Consider the following 16,208-nt stretch of genomic DNA (forward strand, 5'->3'; position numbering starts at 1 on the left):
ATTGGACTCTCTCATCTGCAGTCTGCCAAGAAAGCAAACCTGACTTTTTTCCTCTTCCTGCAGATGCAGGTTTAAATGGTCCCTGCAGAGTGTTAAATATATATTACCCATAATAGCAACCATATTACATTTGGACACGTTGCTAATTCTCCAACTGGCTGCTCTGTACCTTGCCTGCAGTGGGAGGATACCCCTGGATAACTAATGGAGCTTGCAGCTGCCAGCAGAGCAATTCCTATGGTCCACATGGTGAGAACGAGCCTGCTCACCTCCCCCTCACTCCCACCCCTTCTTGGAGCCCTGGTCCCCTCTCTTTTGAGGGGTACTTAAGTACCCATTTAATCAAACTGTTTTGAACGCGTTTAGCTCAATGGGATAAAAGCTATTCCTACGCCTTCCCAAAACGCAGGTCTGCAACCAACAAGGCTCAGTGGTGAGCTGAAGGCCAGCCTTGGCTCCTACCCTTCCCCCGAGTGGCAGGGATCAGAGATTGTTTAGCAAGAAAAGAGAGAAAAACACCCAACCCTAAAACACAGTTTCCAAAAAGCCTCCCCGCAGCTCTTTCCATTTATAAACCTCCTGTCCCCAAAGGCTCTGAGGCACCGTACCTATGAACGGGCAAACCCCCCACAGGGACTGCATCTCTGGTTCATTTATTCAGCTTAAGGTTGGATTTGCCACAAGATGTAACTGGATACATGCAGGAGCGAGCAAGGCGAAAAACGATCAAGGACCAAACCTGCAGCATGCTCCTGCTGGCTTCAGCGGAGCTACAACAGCTTTTATCAGCGTTTTATCTGACCCTAACAAAAGGAGCCAATTGTTTAGCAAAGGAAGAGGGTTCTTTGATTCTATCTTGCTGCAGATGAATTGCCCAAGCAAGGGCAAAGGGACAGGAAGCGAAGGGGGAGGAGAAGGAGCTGATGCTGAAGGTAGGTGCTGCCATTGCTCAGCCCTTGCTAAACAGCCCCTTCTGCAAACGCTGATGGGTGGGAGGAAAGAGTTGTGCCATCTCCTTGCCATAGCCATTCGACCAAAATGTTGTGCTGGTTACTCCTGGTGTTGATATATTGGTCCTCATTCCGGCTGAAGGGAGTTCTGTGACAGTAAAGACTGCAGGCCCCATGAGACCTCCCTCTGCTTTGCATAGCACAGGAACGCTATTGTCCAAGATCCCAAGTACAAGACTTAAAATCAAGGATGAAACCCTGGGCAAAACTCACATCAATTCAGCGAGGTCCACGCCACAGCAACCCCAGGTGCCAACCTCTCTGCAAATCAAGTGTGTGAAGCAAATGTGAAGAAACAATCTGATTCTGTCCTTTGAATCAGACTCATTAAAATGTCTGTTGGCATGTCCCTTCAGAGCACATCTATGTCTTTCACAGAGATGAGGGATGCCTTACTATTACTTAAAACCACAACAGTGCAGAATGCTAATGAAGTTCCTGTTGTGTAGCACTGATCAGATAATACACTGTATTGCTTACAAGTAGTTGTAAGTGCTAAGCACTTGTTGTTTTACCCCCTAGTTCTCCTTCCAAAAGCAATCCTTGTGTTTTGCCCAGAAACAAATCTTGTATCTGAAAGAAGAATTGAATTCCTTCTACTGGCTGTCCCTTTTCCCATGTCATTAATGAAAAGACCTTTCTTTACTATAAAAAAAAAGTCACTTCTTTCATTTCATGGCTGAAATGTATGAAAAGACTGAAATAAATACTGAGAGAGGGAGAAGTCTAACATGGGTCTTAGCAGCCTGCAGCAGCTCCCGACTCCAATATTGCCCATCTCTAAGAAATTAAGGTCAGAAACCACTCTGTAAACACAACGCATGGCTGACTGAGGCAATGAGGATCTCCACAGGCACACAGCCATGACAGCAGCTTTGGGGTGAACTCCCACTGTGCCTGGGAAAGAAGGAGTTGCAGTCTGCGTTTTCCAAAGGTTTCCACCAATTCCGATCACATTTACAGTGTGCACACCCGGACTGCAACTTGCAGCTGGAGACCCTGAACATACCCATGCTGAAAGGCACTGCTGCATGATCACCCTGTTACAAAGCATGCCAAATTTTGCTGCCTAAACACTGATTTAAACACCAGATCACAGGCACTTGCTTTTGGGGCTGGTAGACCTCAGACTGGATCAGCTTCCTGAACTACTTGAAGCCTTTGTGCAGGCTATGCATGACCTGGGTTTTTATGTGTAGGAGTAAGAATGAAATTCCAATAAATTTTATAGAAAACATTCGTGAGTACTTTAGAAACAGATTCCTCTGTCTTAAAGCACACTCTTGAGCTAGTTGTCAAGATTCCATTAGTTACAGAGAAGAGAGATACCTTAGGAGAACCCTGGGATGCCTGAGGAGACACCCAGCAAGGCTAAGCAAGATGAATGCCATAAAAGGGCCATTTCAAGTGACCCATCAAGTCTGGAAGCCCGCATTCCCCAAAAAGTCATATTTAAGAACAGGGATTAGGCTGCAAAGTTACTCAGTGATTTGAAAATGTTAACATTTAGTTTTGACTGTCTGTTAAATATTAACATATCTTAGAAAGCTTGGCTGGGCTTCATTGGAAGAAAGCAGGTCAAATTTACTGCACGAATTTACCTACCAGTATAAACATTATCATCTTCTAACCATTACAGAAGACTAATCTTAGCTGAAGCGACATTTAATGTCATACATAGATGCCATTACTTCTGTAGTGAGCTAGAACAGAATTACATGTAAAGAAAACGTTAGCTCAGCAGTGGCTTTTAGCCATCGCATGGCACGTGAGAGCTCAGTGCTGCACTAATATTTTCTTCACATGCAAATCTGTCCTAACACATTATAGAAACAACATGGAAAACATGAGACACGTGCTGACTACAGTTTGGGTTTTGTCATTGCAAGCCTCTAAAAAGGTGAAGACGAAACTCTGAAGTTTCCACTGATCCGTGAAATTCACTCTGCGGACATTCAGCTTTCCACCCGAAGGATCCAAACGGGCAAGCTCCTGACATCCTGCAATTCCCACCAGAACAGGTGGAAATCTGTCTCTTTCCAGAGCTGGGGACCCTAAAAATGATAGGCCTAATGTTTGTTCTTCCTGCACCTCAGAAATATGGTGGTTTTATTTTTCCACTTTTATGGATGCTTTCAGTGTGAAATTTTTTTGAGAAACAAAATATGCAAGAGACAGCAGCTGTATTAGCAAGTAAGGCCCTCTATGAAAAGGATCTGCTATGTGCCATGCAATTCCTGCCCTGTCAATCATGGAGAATGTGCACAGAGAAGAAACCCTTCCCAATGAGCTTAAAAGTGCTGATGAAGACAGACTTGAAGTAGCACCATGTGTCTCTCATTCGATCATGGCAGCATCTTCACTTAGCCTCCGTGGGCGGGGGCCCATAAAAAAGCTGCTTATTCCCTGAGAAGGTCACGTGAGTAGGTAGAGGATAAGCTATGGAATAGGGAGTGATGCTTTGTGAAGCCCCTGGAGTGCACAGCCTCCATCCACAAAGAGCCTGAAGCTCTGCCCAGTCCGCCGAGCACCAGCGTGTCCTCATCTCATCCCAGCAGGTAGAACATGCCGTGCTGTCAGGTCTGCTGAGCCTGGTGTTCTGAAAGGGGAAACACAGAGGTGTCCACCTCATTCCCCTCTCCCCCCTAGTCTTCCCACAGCGGGGGAACTCCATCCTTTGGCAGCTTACCATATGTGCTAAGCACCTTCCCTGGTCAATGATGTGCATTACTAAAAGAACAGTCGCTCTTCTGAGTAAGCCAGCAGGGCCCTAATACACCAGACATTATATTGATACTAAATCAGAGATACCACTCACAAGCTCACAAGCTTAGGAGCTTTTAAGACAAACACAGTGGGAGTAAGCAGTAAAACACATAAACACAGTTGGCATAAAGATATATATTCACAGATATATTGCATGTATCACCATAGCCATGTGGTCGTGGTTTTTGTTACAAGGAGACTTCCTGATCACAGCAACAGCTTGGAAAGGGAATGAAAGCATATTTAATTTGATTGATTTTTATAGGAACAAATCAGGACTCCTGTTGTCAGCTTATGCCTTGGAACATCTCAAAGAGAAATAAGCAAAGGTCCCAGAGGCCCTTGGCTGACACTAACCCTATCTAAACTTGGCTCCTTTCAGGACTGCACTAACAGCCATTTGTGAGTCAAACAAATAAATCAATTAAAAGAATGCCTGTCATCACCACTGCCATTGGCTTTTTCCAAAAGTTCTTGCCATTTCACACAGGTTAATGGAAGTCTCTTAATTCTGAGAAATCTACCCGGCCTGCTGAAAGGAGCAGAAGTTTCACAGTGTACCAAGTCCCTTGATTACTATTCTGCTGTACATCCTCATGTTTCCACAGAGGCTGTGGGAAAGCCAGGGAGAGGAACACTGCAGTGTCTTGCACTGTTTTTCCAGGAAGGAGTTCTTTTCCCCCCTGACATGTCATTTTTCTATAGTACATGCTTGCTTGCACAATTTCTGCCTTTCCCCCCACTTGTCTGTTGCTTTGTCTCTAGTTGCCGAGGAGTTGACAAACTAGGGAATTTAGGTCACTGACAAGGACCCACTAATGACCAGCTTTGGAGTATCTTTTGCTTAAGGGGCACAGCCAGCTTCCAAGAGCGGGACAAGACTCCTGCTGGAGTACACCCTGGTTATCAGCTCTCCCTTGAGAAGAGTCAACAGAGTCTCTCATCAAAACAGCAAAACTCACACTGCTGATTTTCCAGTCAAGAAGTCAGCAGGAGTCCCAGCTAGAATGTATCTTATTTTAGGTGTGAAATCTCCTCAGGAGGCTGGGCTGCCATTTCAGGCTACCTGTGCCACTCAGAACCTGGAACAAAGGAGCACCTCGCTCCCCTACACACCCAACCTGTATGATCAGCCAGGAAGGGAGAAATTCTCCCCCTCAGCATGAGACAGTGATGGAGGCAGGTGCCTTCCGACAGTCACTGCATCCTCCTGCCTCAGGTGGTTGGTGAGCAGAGGCATCAGTTCCTTCCCCAAACTGCCCGTGTTGGTCACAGGGGGTGTGCAGAGAGTACTCCCCTGCGGCATTTCCAAACCACAGTGTCCCCATCCCAACATGCTGCCTGGACAGCCCGTCCCTCCCACACAGCCCAAGAAGTGTAATCGTTCGAGTGTCTCTGAGACCTTGCAAGCATCAATAAACAAGCGTGGGGTTTCTCTGGCAGCAGCCCACAGCCCGGGGAAAGCCACAGCTGCAAAAGCCCTTACGTGGAAGTTTACTCAGGCCTTAAGTGGATTTGCAATGAGACAACAGCAAAACGTCACGTTGCTCTTACTGTCACTGCACTTCACAAATCTGCCACCATGGCAGTGTCACTGTTCCCCGGTGCTGTGCAGCCCAGTGATCACCAGAGCACTCCAGGGACAGGGAAAGCACTGAGCAAACTGTGTCAATAAACAGAGGCAGAGCCCGTTTCAGTCACAGAGCTGCTCCAGGTCACGGTGTCCAAAAATGCGGCCACAATACCTCCCTCCTTTTCACTTGGCAACATCATTTTCTTACTGGCCAATTTTCAGGCCTGAACACAAACAAAGTTTCCTACCTGCAGTACAAATGGAGGACGAGTCCATGCCAGCTGGAGGGATCTGCCTGTTTCTCTGGTATGTCAGGAGGAACTACAATAGACAGCCGGACATCCCTAACAGATTTGCTAAGCCAGACGGCCTCCAAAAAGGAAGGGCAGGAGCAGGCCTGCTGTTTATCAAATCTGTAAACATGCTATGTGAGATGTGCTGCACAGGCTGTATCTGCAGCAAGAGCTGCTTCCCTGCCGCTCGTCATTACCTCTGCTCCAGGTACAAGCGCCCTTCCTGCGCCAGCAGCACCCAGCACAGACGGGCAGGGCTCTCTGCCAGCCCCGGGTTGATCTACTCAACCCAGAGGCACCTTGTTGGTTTCTCTCGGCCAAGGTCTCCCAAGATTTGACTAAAAGCATGAGTTGTGGAGAGAGCTTCTCACACACTCTCCCTCATTACACAACTCATTTCCAGACCGTGTGCATTGTTAAAAGGAAATACTGAGTTCATGAAAACAAATGAGTGTGCAACCTGACACTCCTTCAGTAGCTGCCTTCTGCGGTCGTTACGGATTTACAAGATATTGCCAGCCAGTACACAAAGTTGGGTGTTATTTATATGAATCAGTTTTGAATTACTGGGCATTTGCACATGGTCCTGCTGAGAAGTTGACTATAACCTGCCAAAGTCAGTGATCAGCCCTGCATGGGACCTGTGGAGCCCAGTGGAAAGTATCATTGCAAATTAGCCTTGCTGCTCCTGCTGAGACCCCAGCACTGAAACACAAAATCAAGTGCACCTCCACAGGCTGCCTGACACATTTTGGACCAGATCGTCCTCTCCTTTAGCCTGAGCAGTCCCATGGAGCCCAGCAGCTGCTCTGATCTTAGACCTGATCTGAGCTCTCTCTCATCCAGACCTTTTAGCACTACAAATGAGCCTTGCCTGTTCACTGCCGAGCCACCAGCCTGGCTGAGCTCACTGGAGGCCACGGGAGGTTGTGCAGAGTCAGCTTGAGGCTCCAGGAAGCTTTCCACAGGAGCATCAGGCATGCTTTTGCCCATCAATGAACTGTTTTCAGCAGCAAATCAGTGGGATCTGGCACTAGGAACAGTCATTAGCGCAGAGAATGGAGCAGAGATTACTACAGCTCATGCACATAAAATCAGCAGAATTTAATCAGCAGAGGGATTGTAGCAGCTCCCAAAGGGAACAAGCTGATTCATCAGTTGAGAGCCCCAAAACACAAAACTGTCTGCAAACACGATGAACTACAGACTAGTAACTTCATTAACTGCTTTTACTCAGCTGCTGCTCCATCCTGAGCAGAACTGAGCCTGGATTCTTGGAATAGGACAAAAGGAGTACAAAAGAAAAGATACTTATTTCAGCCTGCTGAGTGTTTTACAAATCACAGTCTCAGTTCTTCCAAGTTTGATGCCTTCACTTAGATGTTTCCCTGAACTAGTTTTCCTCATGTCATTGAGTTTAGCAAGAGTTTCACTACCATGTGTCTACAGGAAGTTAAACACAGTGAAACACATCACTGAAAGTTGATGGGCCTTTATTTAAACTAAGGAGCCACTGGGTTGTCCTGCATGTTTCAGGGTTTGTCAGTGGGAGGCTCCAGTGCTAGGCTCAAATCAATGTAATGTCTCAGAGCTGGATGATAGGAGAGACCATGTGTTGGTTGGAAAACCTTGTGATGGGTGCCCTGCACTGGGTAAAAGTGGTTCCAAGCCCTCTGGATAACTGGTGTGACAGCTCAGAGCAAAGCACGCTCTGTGGGATGCACTCAGACATGGAATGAACTCTAGTGACACAACAAATCCCATGACTATCCCATGCCTTTGGAGAACGCCTCAGAGCTCTCCTCTCTGAGGAGACCTTTCTTCTCTAAGGGTAACACAACACTGATGCTTTCTCTCGCCTGAAGCCTCACAACCAGCTCCACAACAAAAATCCTGAAATAAATGAACTTAATATAAATACCTAATAAAAATACACTTACCTAAAATATAAGACACCCCACAAGCAAGAAGTTTTATTCAAAAGGGGAATTACCAGAAATTCTAGAGAATTTTGCTTCTGTGTGAGAGACACAGAGACGCTGTGGTGATGGGCATCGGTGTAAACCTGAACAGACAGTTGGCCCACACAGTTTCAACTGCAGGGAGGAAATAAATTCTCCCTCAGGCTCATGTAAACCATGGGAAACCTCCAGCACCCAGGGAAGCTGTGCTGAGATAAAACTGAAGCTCATAACCACATGTCAGCAGAAGGCTGCAGTCCATGGATGTATTTTAAGCATGCTGGCAGGCAGCTTTGCAGCACCAGGGAAGCTCTGCAAGGACTGTGCACAATGAAACAGGTACCACTACTCTCTTGTGTGAGGATTTTCCGACTAGGAACCCCTCTCCCAAGTCCGAAAGCTTTTCATGTGAGGGACAGCAAGCACCACTGAGCAAATGTAAAGTTTCTCTGCAGAACTCTGCTGCATCAAACCTCTGCCCTCCTGCTGCAGCTGTGCCTTGGAGCGGGGATGCTCCCACCCCTCACCCCAGCTCACCAGGGCTGGTGCAAGACTTACCACTCGGGGCTTCTGCTGGTCCAGGGTCTGCAGGAAGGCCGGGGTCTGGTCCAGGGTGCGCTCGGGGTCACTGGAGATGTCCTCCTCGGACTCCTCCCAGGACGAGGAGAAGCCAGTGGAAGATGCTGAGGATGATGAGAGCTTCCGGACGGGCAGGCTGCCAGGGGGCACGGCGCCCGCCTCCTCCTCCGGGCCCCCCAGGTCCGTGACGATGACGGCAGGGATGCTTCCGCCAATGGCTGGGTGCTGGCCCTTAAGTCCTGTGGGGGCCACTACCACCTCCTCTTGCCGTGGTGCAGGCCCTGACTGCTCCAGGGGGCTGCTGCTCTCTGCCTGCCCTGCAGCTGGGACCACCATCACTGCCGGCCTCCTGGAGGGCTCTGCAGTGCTCAGACAAACCTGCACCCCACCAGCATCAGGGGCCTTGCTCTCCCCGTGGGCTCGCGGCCGGGGTCCAGTTCCAAGTGCCACCACTGGAGCCGTGGGGCTGGCTGGATGAGGCCGGGCTAGCCGGGGGCTCCGGGGTGGCTGGGCAGCAGAGCTGTGTGCCTGGATGTGTGCCTCGAAGAGCCCCACTTTCTGGTTCACCTGCACATTGTGCAGCTCCCGTTGAAGCTGACGTGCCATGGGGGGTCCTGGCTGTCCCTCTTCGCCTCGGCTGCCCCGCCGCCCCCCGGGACTACCCGGCTGCCGCAGGGGCTCCTCAAGTGGTGGGAAGAGGAAAGTGGGGCCACAGCGCGGGGAGCCTGGCGGCACCGGGGCCGGGCTGAAGACAGGGAGCGAGCGGCAGCTGCCGGGTGTCTCCGGACCCCTGGGCAGCACTTGTCCGGGAGGAGGCGGCGTCTTGCTCCTGCCGCTTGTCACCTCGCTGTTGCTATTCATCATCACCAAGCTATTGAGCGCATAGCAGTACACGGCCATAGTAGTCAGCCGGGGAGCACAGGGGGGCCGTCACCACTGCCGCCTCGGCACTCAGGCTCTGCGGGGCTGCCCAGGGTCTCTCCACGACGGGACCAGCAGCATCGCCAGCAGGAAAAAGGGGAGCTGGGCTGGCCCTGGCCCGCAGCTCCATAAAACGGGACAGCTGAGGAGAGAGAAGCAGTGAGAGTAGTTCTGTGCCCTCCCTTAGCTCACCATCCAGCTGGGCACACAGCGTGCCAGACTCTTCCCTTCCCGTGTGCCCCTCCCACCTGCGTGCATCCCCAGTGTGCCACCCCTGGGGACACGGGCCACCCAGGTCATCAGAACGACCTGAGTGAAGGGGAAGCCAGGTTTGGGGCTGTTTCCCCTCTTCCCTGCCTTCCCTGCCCCCTCTCCAGCTTGCCTGTCGAAACAGCTGCAGCAGCACTGTCCGAGAGGACACACAGCCAGCAGCTATTCCCGCAGCAGAATAACTGGTGTGAACTGAAAGTTGGCAGCTTGCAAACGTCCACCCCAAACCCTGACATTTTCTAAAGGAAGATAAAAACTCCAAACAACTCAAATTTGTCACCTTCAAGTCTGTCACCTATAGCAAGACCAAGTCTCAGGAATGGATTTCTGTTGTATGATACACAGGAAGACTCCCTGCTTGCACAGTTTTGTACAGTATAGGGCCACGTCTTAAGTTAGTCCCCTAACTTACCGTGTGCAACAACACGGCTTTGCACATCTTCATGAATGCCCTGGCTAAATGTGCCTCCCCTGTGCACATCTGTCGTCTGGGACACTGAACGCTGCAACTGCCCCCAAGTCACAGCCCGGACCCTACATGCAGAGATGTGCAGTGCTGTTTGCTCTGGCCAGTGTGTGGCTGTGTACGCGCGTGAGAGAGACTCTGCTTTCACAGGTGGCTCTCTGTGACCCTGTGCACTTCAGTGTGCCTTCTGTCATGTCTGTTTGCGCCGTGTGCCACTGGAGTTGCAGTCCCCATCCCGTGCTGGGGCATGGGAACCCCTGAGATCTGCACAAACACACTGCCCACATGGGAGTACAGACTTGTTTACACACAGTGCGCTAACTCTGGCTATGGGTGTACATGCCTCTGGAAGCACTTGTGTGTGATGCTATCAGTGGTATCTGTTCGTCCTCCTGTGAGGCTCCCGGCAGGTAAATGCCCCCAGGTCTAAGCGCAGTCCCAACTGACGGTGTGACCAAAGGGCTTCCCATCCCTCCAGGCACTGCTTGGAGGCAGTGCGAGGCTCAGCAGAGCCCAGGCAGCGCGGGCAGCCACTCTTTGCAGGGATCCCCGGCACAGCAACGCTCCCAGCACTCAGGCTCGGGTACGAAGGCGAGCACCGGCACAAGGTGCTCGGCCAGACTTTGGGTGCAGGACAGCCCGCTCGGCCCCGGGGCAGCACCCTGCCCCTCTGCCCGCCCCGAGCTCGCCCCTTCCTCCCCGCGGGGCCCGGCTGGCCCCCGCACCGCCCCCGGCACGGCTGCCGGGGATCCCCCGGCGGAGGGGCGGCCGCGACCCCCCCCGGCACCGCCGCTTACCTGGGGTCGGGATCCACGCCCGCGCTCAGTGCGCGCCGCCCGGCAGCGCCCGCCGGCGGCCGCGGGGCGCTGCCGAAACCATCGCCCGGGGCTGCCGGGAGTCCCGCTCCCTCCGCGGCTCCGAGCGCCTCTCCTCGCCCCGCGGGGGGGCGGCCACGCCGGGCTCTGCCCCTCCGCGCCTCGCCGGCCAAGGCTCCGCGCTCCGGGCGGCTCCGCGCAGCTCCGCGCCGCGGCCCCGGCGCCCGCTCCCGGTGTGGCTGGAAAGGCGGAGAGAGCAGGAGGAGGAGGAGGAGGCGAGGGAGAGGAGCGGCGAGGAGGAGGAGGAGAGCAGAGGGAGGGGGTAGGAGAGCAGGAAGGAAGTTGTGAGCCTGTCTGGGGTTGAACTCAGCGGAACAAGTTTTTTTTTTTTTTTCTCTTCTCGCTCGGCTCAGGCTGGAGGGAAATACTGAAAAAAAAAAGTTTCCATTGTTAACTAAGAAAAAAAAAAAAAATCCACCGCCGCCGTGCTGTGGCGGCTGGGCTGTGGGTTCAAGACACACGAAGCATTTTCCACCCGCGGCCGCGGCGTGCGATGCGGGGCCCGGCGGAGCCGCGGGTCAGCCCCGGCACCGCCCGCGCGGGGGGGCATCCCCCGCCTCGCCTCCGCATCCCGGCCTCCCTGCGCTGCTGGCCGCTCTGTGCCTCCCGGGGCACAGCGGTCAAGGCACAGGGTGGTGCCGGCAGCGCCAGGAACGCGGAGCTAAAGGCCACCCACCTCCCCAGGCACCCGGCTCGAAGGCACCGACTAACCCAGCCATTTCCCCCGGCATCCCCCTTCCCCAGGCACCACGGCTCAGTCCTGCTGCTTCTCAGCATGTTGGTCATTCACACAAGCCCAAGGCTGGCGCCAAGCCCTCCCTGTCACGTTTCGCGAGCACATCCCAAGGGAGGTAAGATGACCCCCACATCTCTCTGTGGAGAGAGTTGTTGGCACATTGACTTGCTGTGGTGTTGCCCCAGGTTTAGGCAGGGCTGCAGCTAACTCCCTCAGGATACTGTCCATCCTTTTTGACTCATGGAGGGACACAGCACTTCCTCAGCTCCTGCAGCCCCCAGGCTTGGGTCCTGCTTGGCAGGAGAAGCAGGCTTTTGGCTGTGATACAGCCTGAGTTCTGTATCAAGATAACTCATTGGAAATAGTTGTCTGTACGTCAGCACTTTAGGAGAGCAGGCTCTCCGATTCACTCTCAAAGCAGTAGTCAAGGTCAAACCCAGATGGCAGTTTTGGGGTTGGTTTGGACTGGCCAAAGGGGGGGAAAAAAAAGAAAAAGAAAAAAGAACAACAATTTGTCACTGCTAGGATTTCACAGCTAGGAATTTCCCCGAGAGAGGGAAATTGATGTCACAGCAGATCAGATTTTCTGTAATTAAGACATAACCTCTAGAGCATAAACGGGGGCAGAGAGGTCTCCGAATTGGCAGAAGGTGTGGACTGCCAGTCCCACAGGCAGGCAGACAGAGACACCCAAAATGAGCTTATATTTGTTTTTCCAGTAAGAGAAACGCTATTTTGAATTCAGTGCAGGAAAAGAAATTTATAGACTCTTTCCACTCCAATTCGTTTCCTCACAGTCTGCGCTTAGTTGGGAACTAGTCTTCGTGAAATAAAGTATGAGATCAATCTCTCTGAGAAAAGTGACCCTGATGAGTATAATGGCACTATTCATGGCATAAGCTTACCCTCGTGTGCAAATACCTGCAGATTCTGGTCATCTGTTGCTCACATTCCCTCGTGTCTGCATACACACGTCAAAAAGTAGGAACATTTGAAAGAAAGAATAAATCCAGGAATACAGGCAGATAAACAGGTATGTTCTTTTTTTTAAACAGCTGCACTATGCTATGCTGGTAGCATCTGCAAATTCTTGGAAGCATTACTGCACATCTGTGTGTGGATGTTTTGAACATTCTTTGGGGTTATTGAAGAATATTTACACCACTGTAACCACAATGTGTACCTGAAGTCCCACCCTTTCTAAAAGTCCCACAAATTCAAGCACCATCAAAAATTCATCCTATCAGAACAGGACAAAGGCGTGGCGAATTTGTTGTGGCACATTTACAGATACAAAACTCCCTAAGGGAAACCTGGCCTTAAAACGTGGCAGCAATTTTGTCAAGTAACAGAGCTAAAACTGCTTTTTGGGCATTACATATAATGATAAGCTTTTCTTTATAAAGGAAGCAGCGAATAAAAGTGCAAAGAGGAAAAGAAAGTCTAGGGATAAGTCTTTGACTGTTCAGAACCAGTAGGTACATGAGGGAAATAATTGTTTCCAGACCGGAGCCAGGCAGCAGTCCACATTGTGTAGTGAAGAAAGAGCAGACAGCTTTCAGCACACTTGTTTCCAATCAAGTGGAAACCAAGTGTTTGAGGTTAGCCTAAATGGAAAACACAAATGATACAGGTTGCTAGTCCAATTCAGGGACAAGGATGGAAGCAAGAAAAGAGAAAAGTTGCTTTCACAGACACAGACTCTGGGCACTAGCACTGCTGTAGTTACTTGATGTTGCTGCAGAGCCTTCTCTGTGGCTTTGGCAATGTTGCCTTAGGTGCTGGACAAAGAGAACAAAAAGATCGTTCCACTCTGACTCTCTTGCAATCTCAGTGTATATTCTTCAACTAAAACTCCAGTGTTGGGTGTTAAAAGATCTTGCTTCTCCTTAAGCTGTGTTCTTCATTTGAATTTATACTTCCAGCTTCCAAAGAAAATCATTACAGTGCTTGAGGATACTGAAACAGGCTGGGTTAGGGCAAACAGCTGATCCAGCCAACTTTTGTCTTGTCCTTATTCAGGGGAGTGGAGCCATTAAAATGAACAGGATCTTCCACTTAGGAAGGGCATATACCCACTGCAGAATGTATTTAGTCTGAAATAAAGTGAGGACAGACACTTAGAGAAGGGCATGGAGCTGTCATAACTGTGTAGCATCTTCCACTGACGCACTGGCTAGAGACATCTAGGGAAAGAAATACCACAGCTGTCAAAGTCAGTGGCCTCCCAGCACCTCTGTGAAGGCAGATACGTTAATTATCATATTTCATGTAAAAATAGTTGTCCCGAATGTGCTCGCTGTGCCCCATGAGCAGCATGGGTGGCTCAGCTGGGCTACAGCTGCTGTGCCCTCGGGCCCGGGGCTGCTGCTCACCGCGGGGAGGTGGCTTTTTGTAGGAGCAATGGGACAGCCCTGCCGTGTGGGATCCAGTGGGAGGAACCGGAGGTTTGGCTACCAGTGGGAGCAGGAGCCCCTATGCCCCAGTGGAGCCAGATGAGAGGGTTGTTTGGGCAGGAGTGGAGATCAGCTGCACAGGAAGCAATTGCTGGACAGCAAAAGTGAACAATACAGCCAAGGCTGTTTTACTCCTTTCAGCCTTTAGCTAACGTTTTGCTTTGAGTGTTGTCCGAGCCTGCTCCCACGCACAGCTCTCCAAGGCCCAGGGAACCCTGGCAGACCAGTACAGTGCTGGTGACCCTCTCAAGCATAGGTAGAACAGTCCTTTGCTATTTTATACACCCTCTTCCTGTGGAGTTGAGATCCTGGTCCACACGTACTGAATTGAAGAAGAACCTCTTCCCCAATCCAAACCACAGTAACAGGCAAAAAAAACCCAAATTCAAAACACCTACTGAAACAAGATCCTGTACTGCAGAAATACCTCCTTCTGTGGAGAGGGGAGAACACTTGCATGGTAGATACTGGTCATTGTAATCACTTGAATCCTTGAAGACCCATAATTAATATGGTGTAGGCTGCATTATAAAGCTAGACCAGGACAGAACGGACCACCATCTACTTAACATCAATCCATTTTTGTTTTGTAAAAACAAAACAAAAATCGCAACAACGTAATCAAAAAGCAACTACAATCCTCAACCATTCTTCCTTTATTATAAGATTCATTTTTTAAATTATTACTCTCTGTCAAGTTTTGGACTGGTTGGGCAAGACAGCCTTCCCTGTGTTTCAAAGATGAGTTGTCTAAACTGTCACTGTTCATCCCATCCAGCATCAGAAGGACCGTCAGCATCCTTGCAGTGGAAGTCAGTATCTGACAGCATTTCCTCACCAGTGAGTTGAATCTTAGACTTATGTAAAATACAGAAATAAATGGATAAATACAGACTAATTCTACAGTCAACATATTGATTTTGTGTCCATGCCAGCATGACAGAAAATAAATCTGGCTAATATTTTACAAGAAAAAGAGCCACAGAAGACAAAGGCGAAAATACAACACTGAATTATGTGCTGAGAATTGTCTCTGTTCAGGCAGGTGGCTGTCACAGGCATGGCACACATCTGCCCTGTCTGGGCTGGCAGGGGAAACAGAGGCCTGAGAAAAGGCCTCTGGTTGCTTATCTTGCTTCAGCCCTTTTGCCTTTCTTCAGTGGTAAAACAGGTCAGAAAGAAGCTGGTTTTCCCATCTCTCAGTGACCTCTGAGCTGGGTTACCCAGTCATTTTCTAGTTTCCCGCTATCCCACAGGAACATATATAAGGGCAGAATTAAGCAGTGACTGGTTAATATTCTCTGTGCCAGCTCCTGTTCAGGCAACAAGAACACAGGGCTCTGCAAAGACACCTGTAGCAAGTCACTGTGATTTAGGGCAGCCTGTGTACTGCACCTACATCTGCCTGAGCTTGTACAGCCACCCAGAGCACAAAGGAACCAGTTTTGTTCCCTGGGAGCCTCCTCCATGCATTCCTGGCTGCACCTCGCCCTGTGCTGCACCAAGACCTACAGCTTGGCACAGCCAGGAAAGGCAGCCAAAGATCTCGGTGATCCGTTCCGGGCTCTGCCCCTCCTGCGCTGTGGGGCCTGAGCAATGAGGCGATTGCCCACCTGCAGAACAGGCAGGATGGATTGAGACATCCTATGTCTCCTGGGGACTTTGTGTCTGACCTGCCTGAAGGTCACACACCTGGGAGCCTTGAAGGAAGGGATATATACATCCCACGCATCCATGCCCAGCACACATATGCAGAGCTTTAGCGCTGAGCTAAGAATGTCAGTTTGCCTCACAGGCTTCAGGATTTGCAGAAGGACTTTGGAGAACTGTTACAGAGCTCAAGAGGCTAAGATGTATGTATGGAAAATATTATGCATAGTGCATTACTCTAACAAGGAGTTATATACACACACTACGGGCAAGAATGTTTAGGAACTCTTGAACAAGCACAGGATATGACATTTCCTCTTGTTGCAATGCATATATGGCTACGGTACCTTTCCCTCAGCTAGTAAACTCTCCAGGGTGAAGATGTGAAGGTCTGATGTGAAAGCCTGGTTTTATGTGTGGGTATAGCCAGCTGTTTCAATGCCACCCTTCCTGTTTTTTCTGGATGCCAGGGAAGAGCCCTGCTTTGCAGGTGGTGTGTGTCACAGCTGTGGTCCTCTGTGCTGCAGCAGGGCTTTACATGGGCACTTTGGCTCACAGCTGCTATTTGCAGATAATAGGAGTATAAACATATGTGCTTGTTTGGGGACTAACCCATGATTCAGCATAAATGTTTCCTTTTTTTTGCACAGAC

The 16,208-nt window shown here is 50.3% G+C and overlaps 1 protein-coding gene across 1 annotated transcript in view; it reads right to left on the bottom strand.

Annotated features, from left to right (window-relative positions):
- The window catches only part of ITPKB (inositol-trisphosphate 3-kinase B), a 67,640-nt gene extending 56,481 nt beyond the window's left edge, over positions 1-11,159 (bottom strand). The window contains exons 1-2 of the mRNA XM_069009286.1: positions 10,637-11,159; positions 8,162-9,245 (exon numbers count right to left, since the gene is read on the bottom strand). Of these exons, the coding sequence (XP_068865387.1) occupies positions 8,162-9,082 (921 nt within the window). The 5' untranslated portion in view covers positions 9,083-9,245; positions 10,637-11,159. The remainder of the gene's footprint in view (positions 1-8,161; positions 9,246-10,636) is intronic.
- Positions 11,160-16,208: the final 5,049 nt, after the last annotated feature.

This window comes from Aphelocoma coerulescens, chromosome 3, assembly GCF_041296385.1.
Source record: "Aphelocoma coerulescens isolate FSJ_1873_10779 chromosome 3, UR_Acoe_1.0, whole genome shotgun sequence".
Taxonomy (NCBI): domain Eukaryota; kingdom Metazoa; phylum Chordata; class Aves; order Passeriformes; family Corvidae; genus Aphelocoma; species Aphelocoma coerulescens.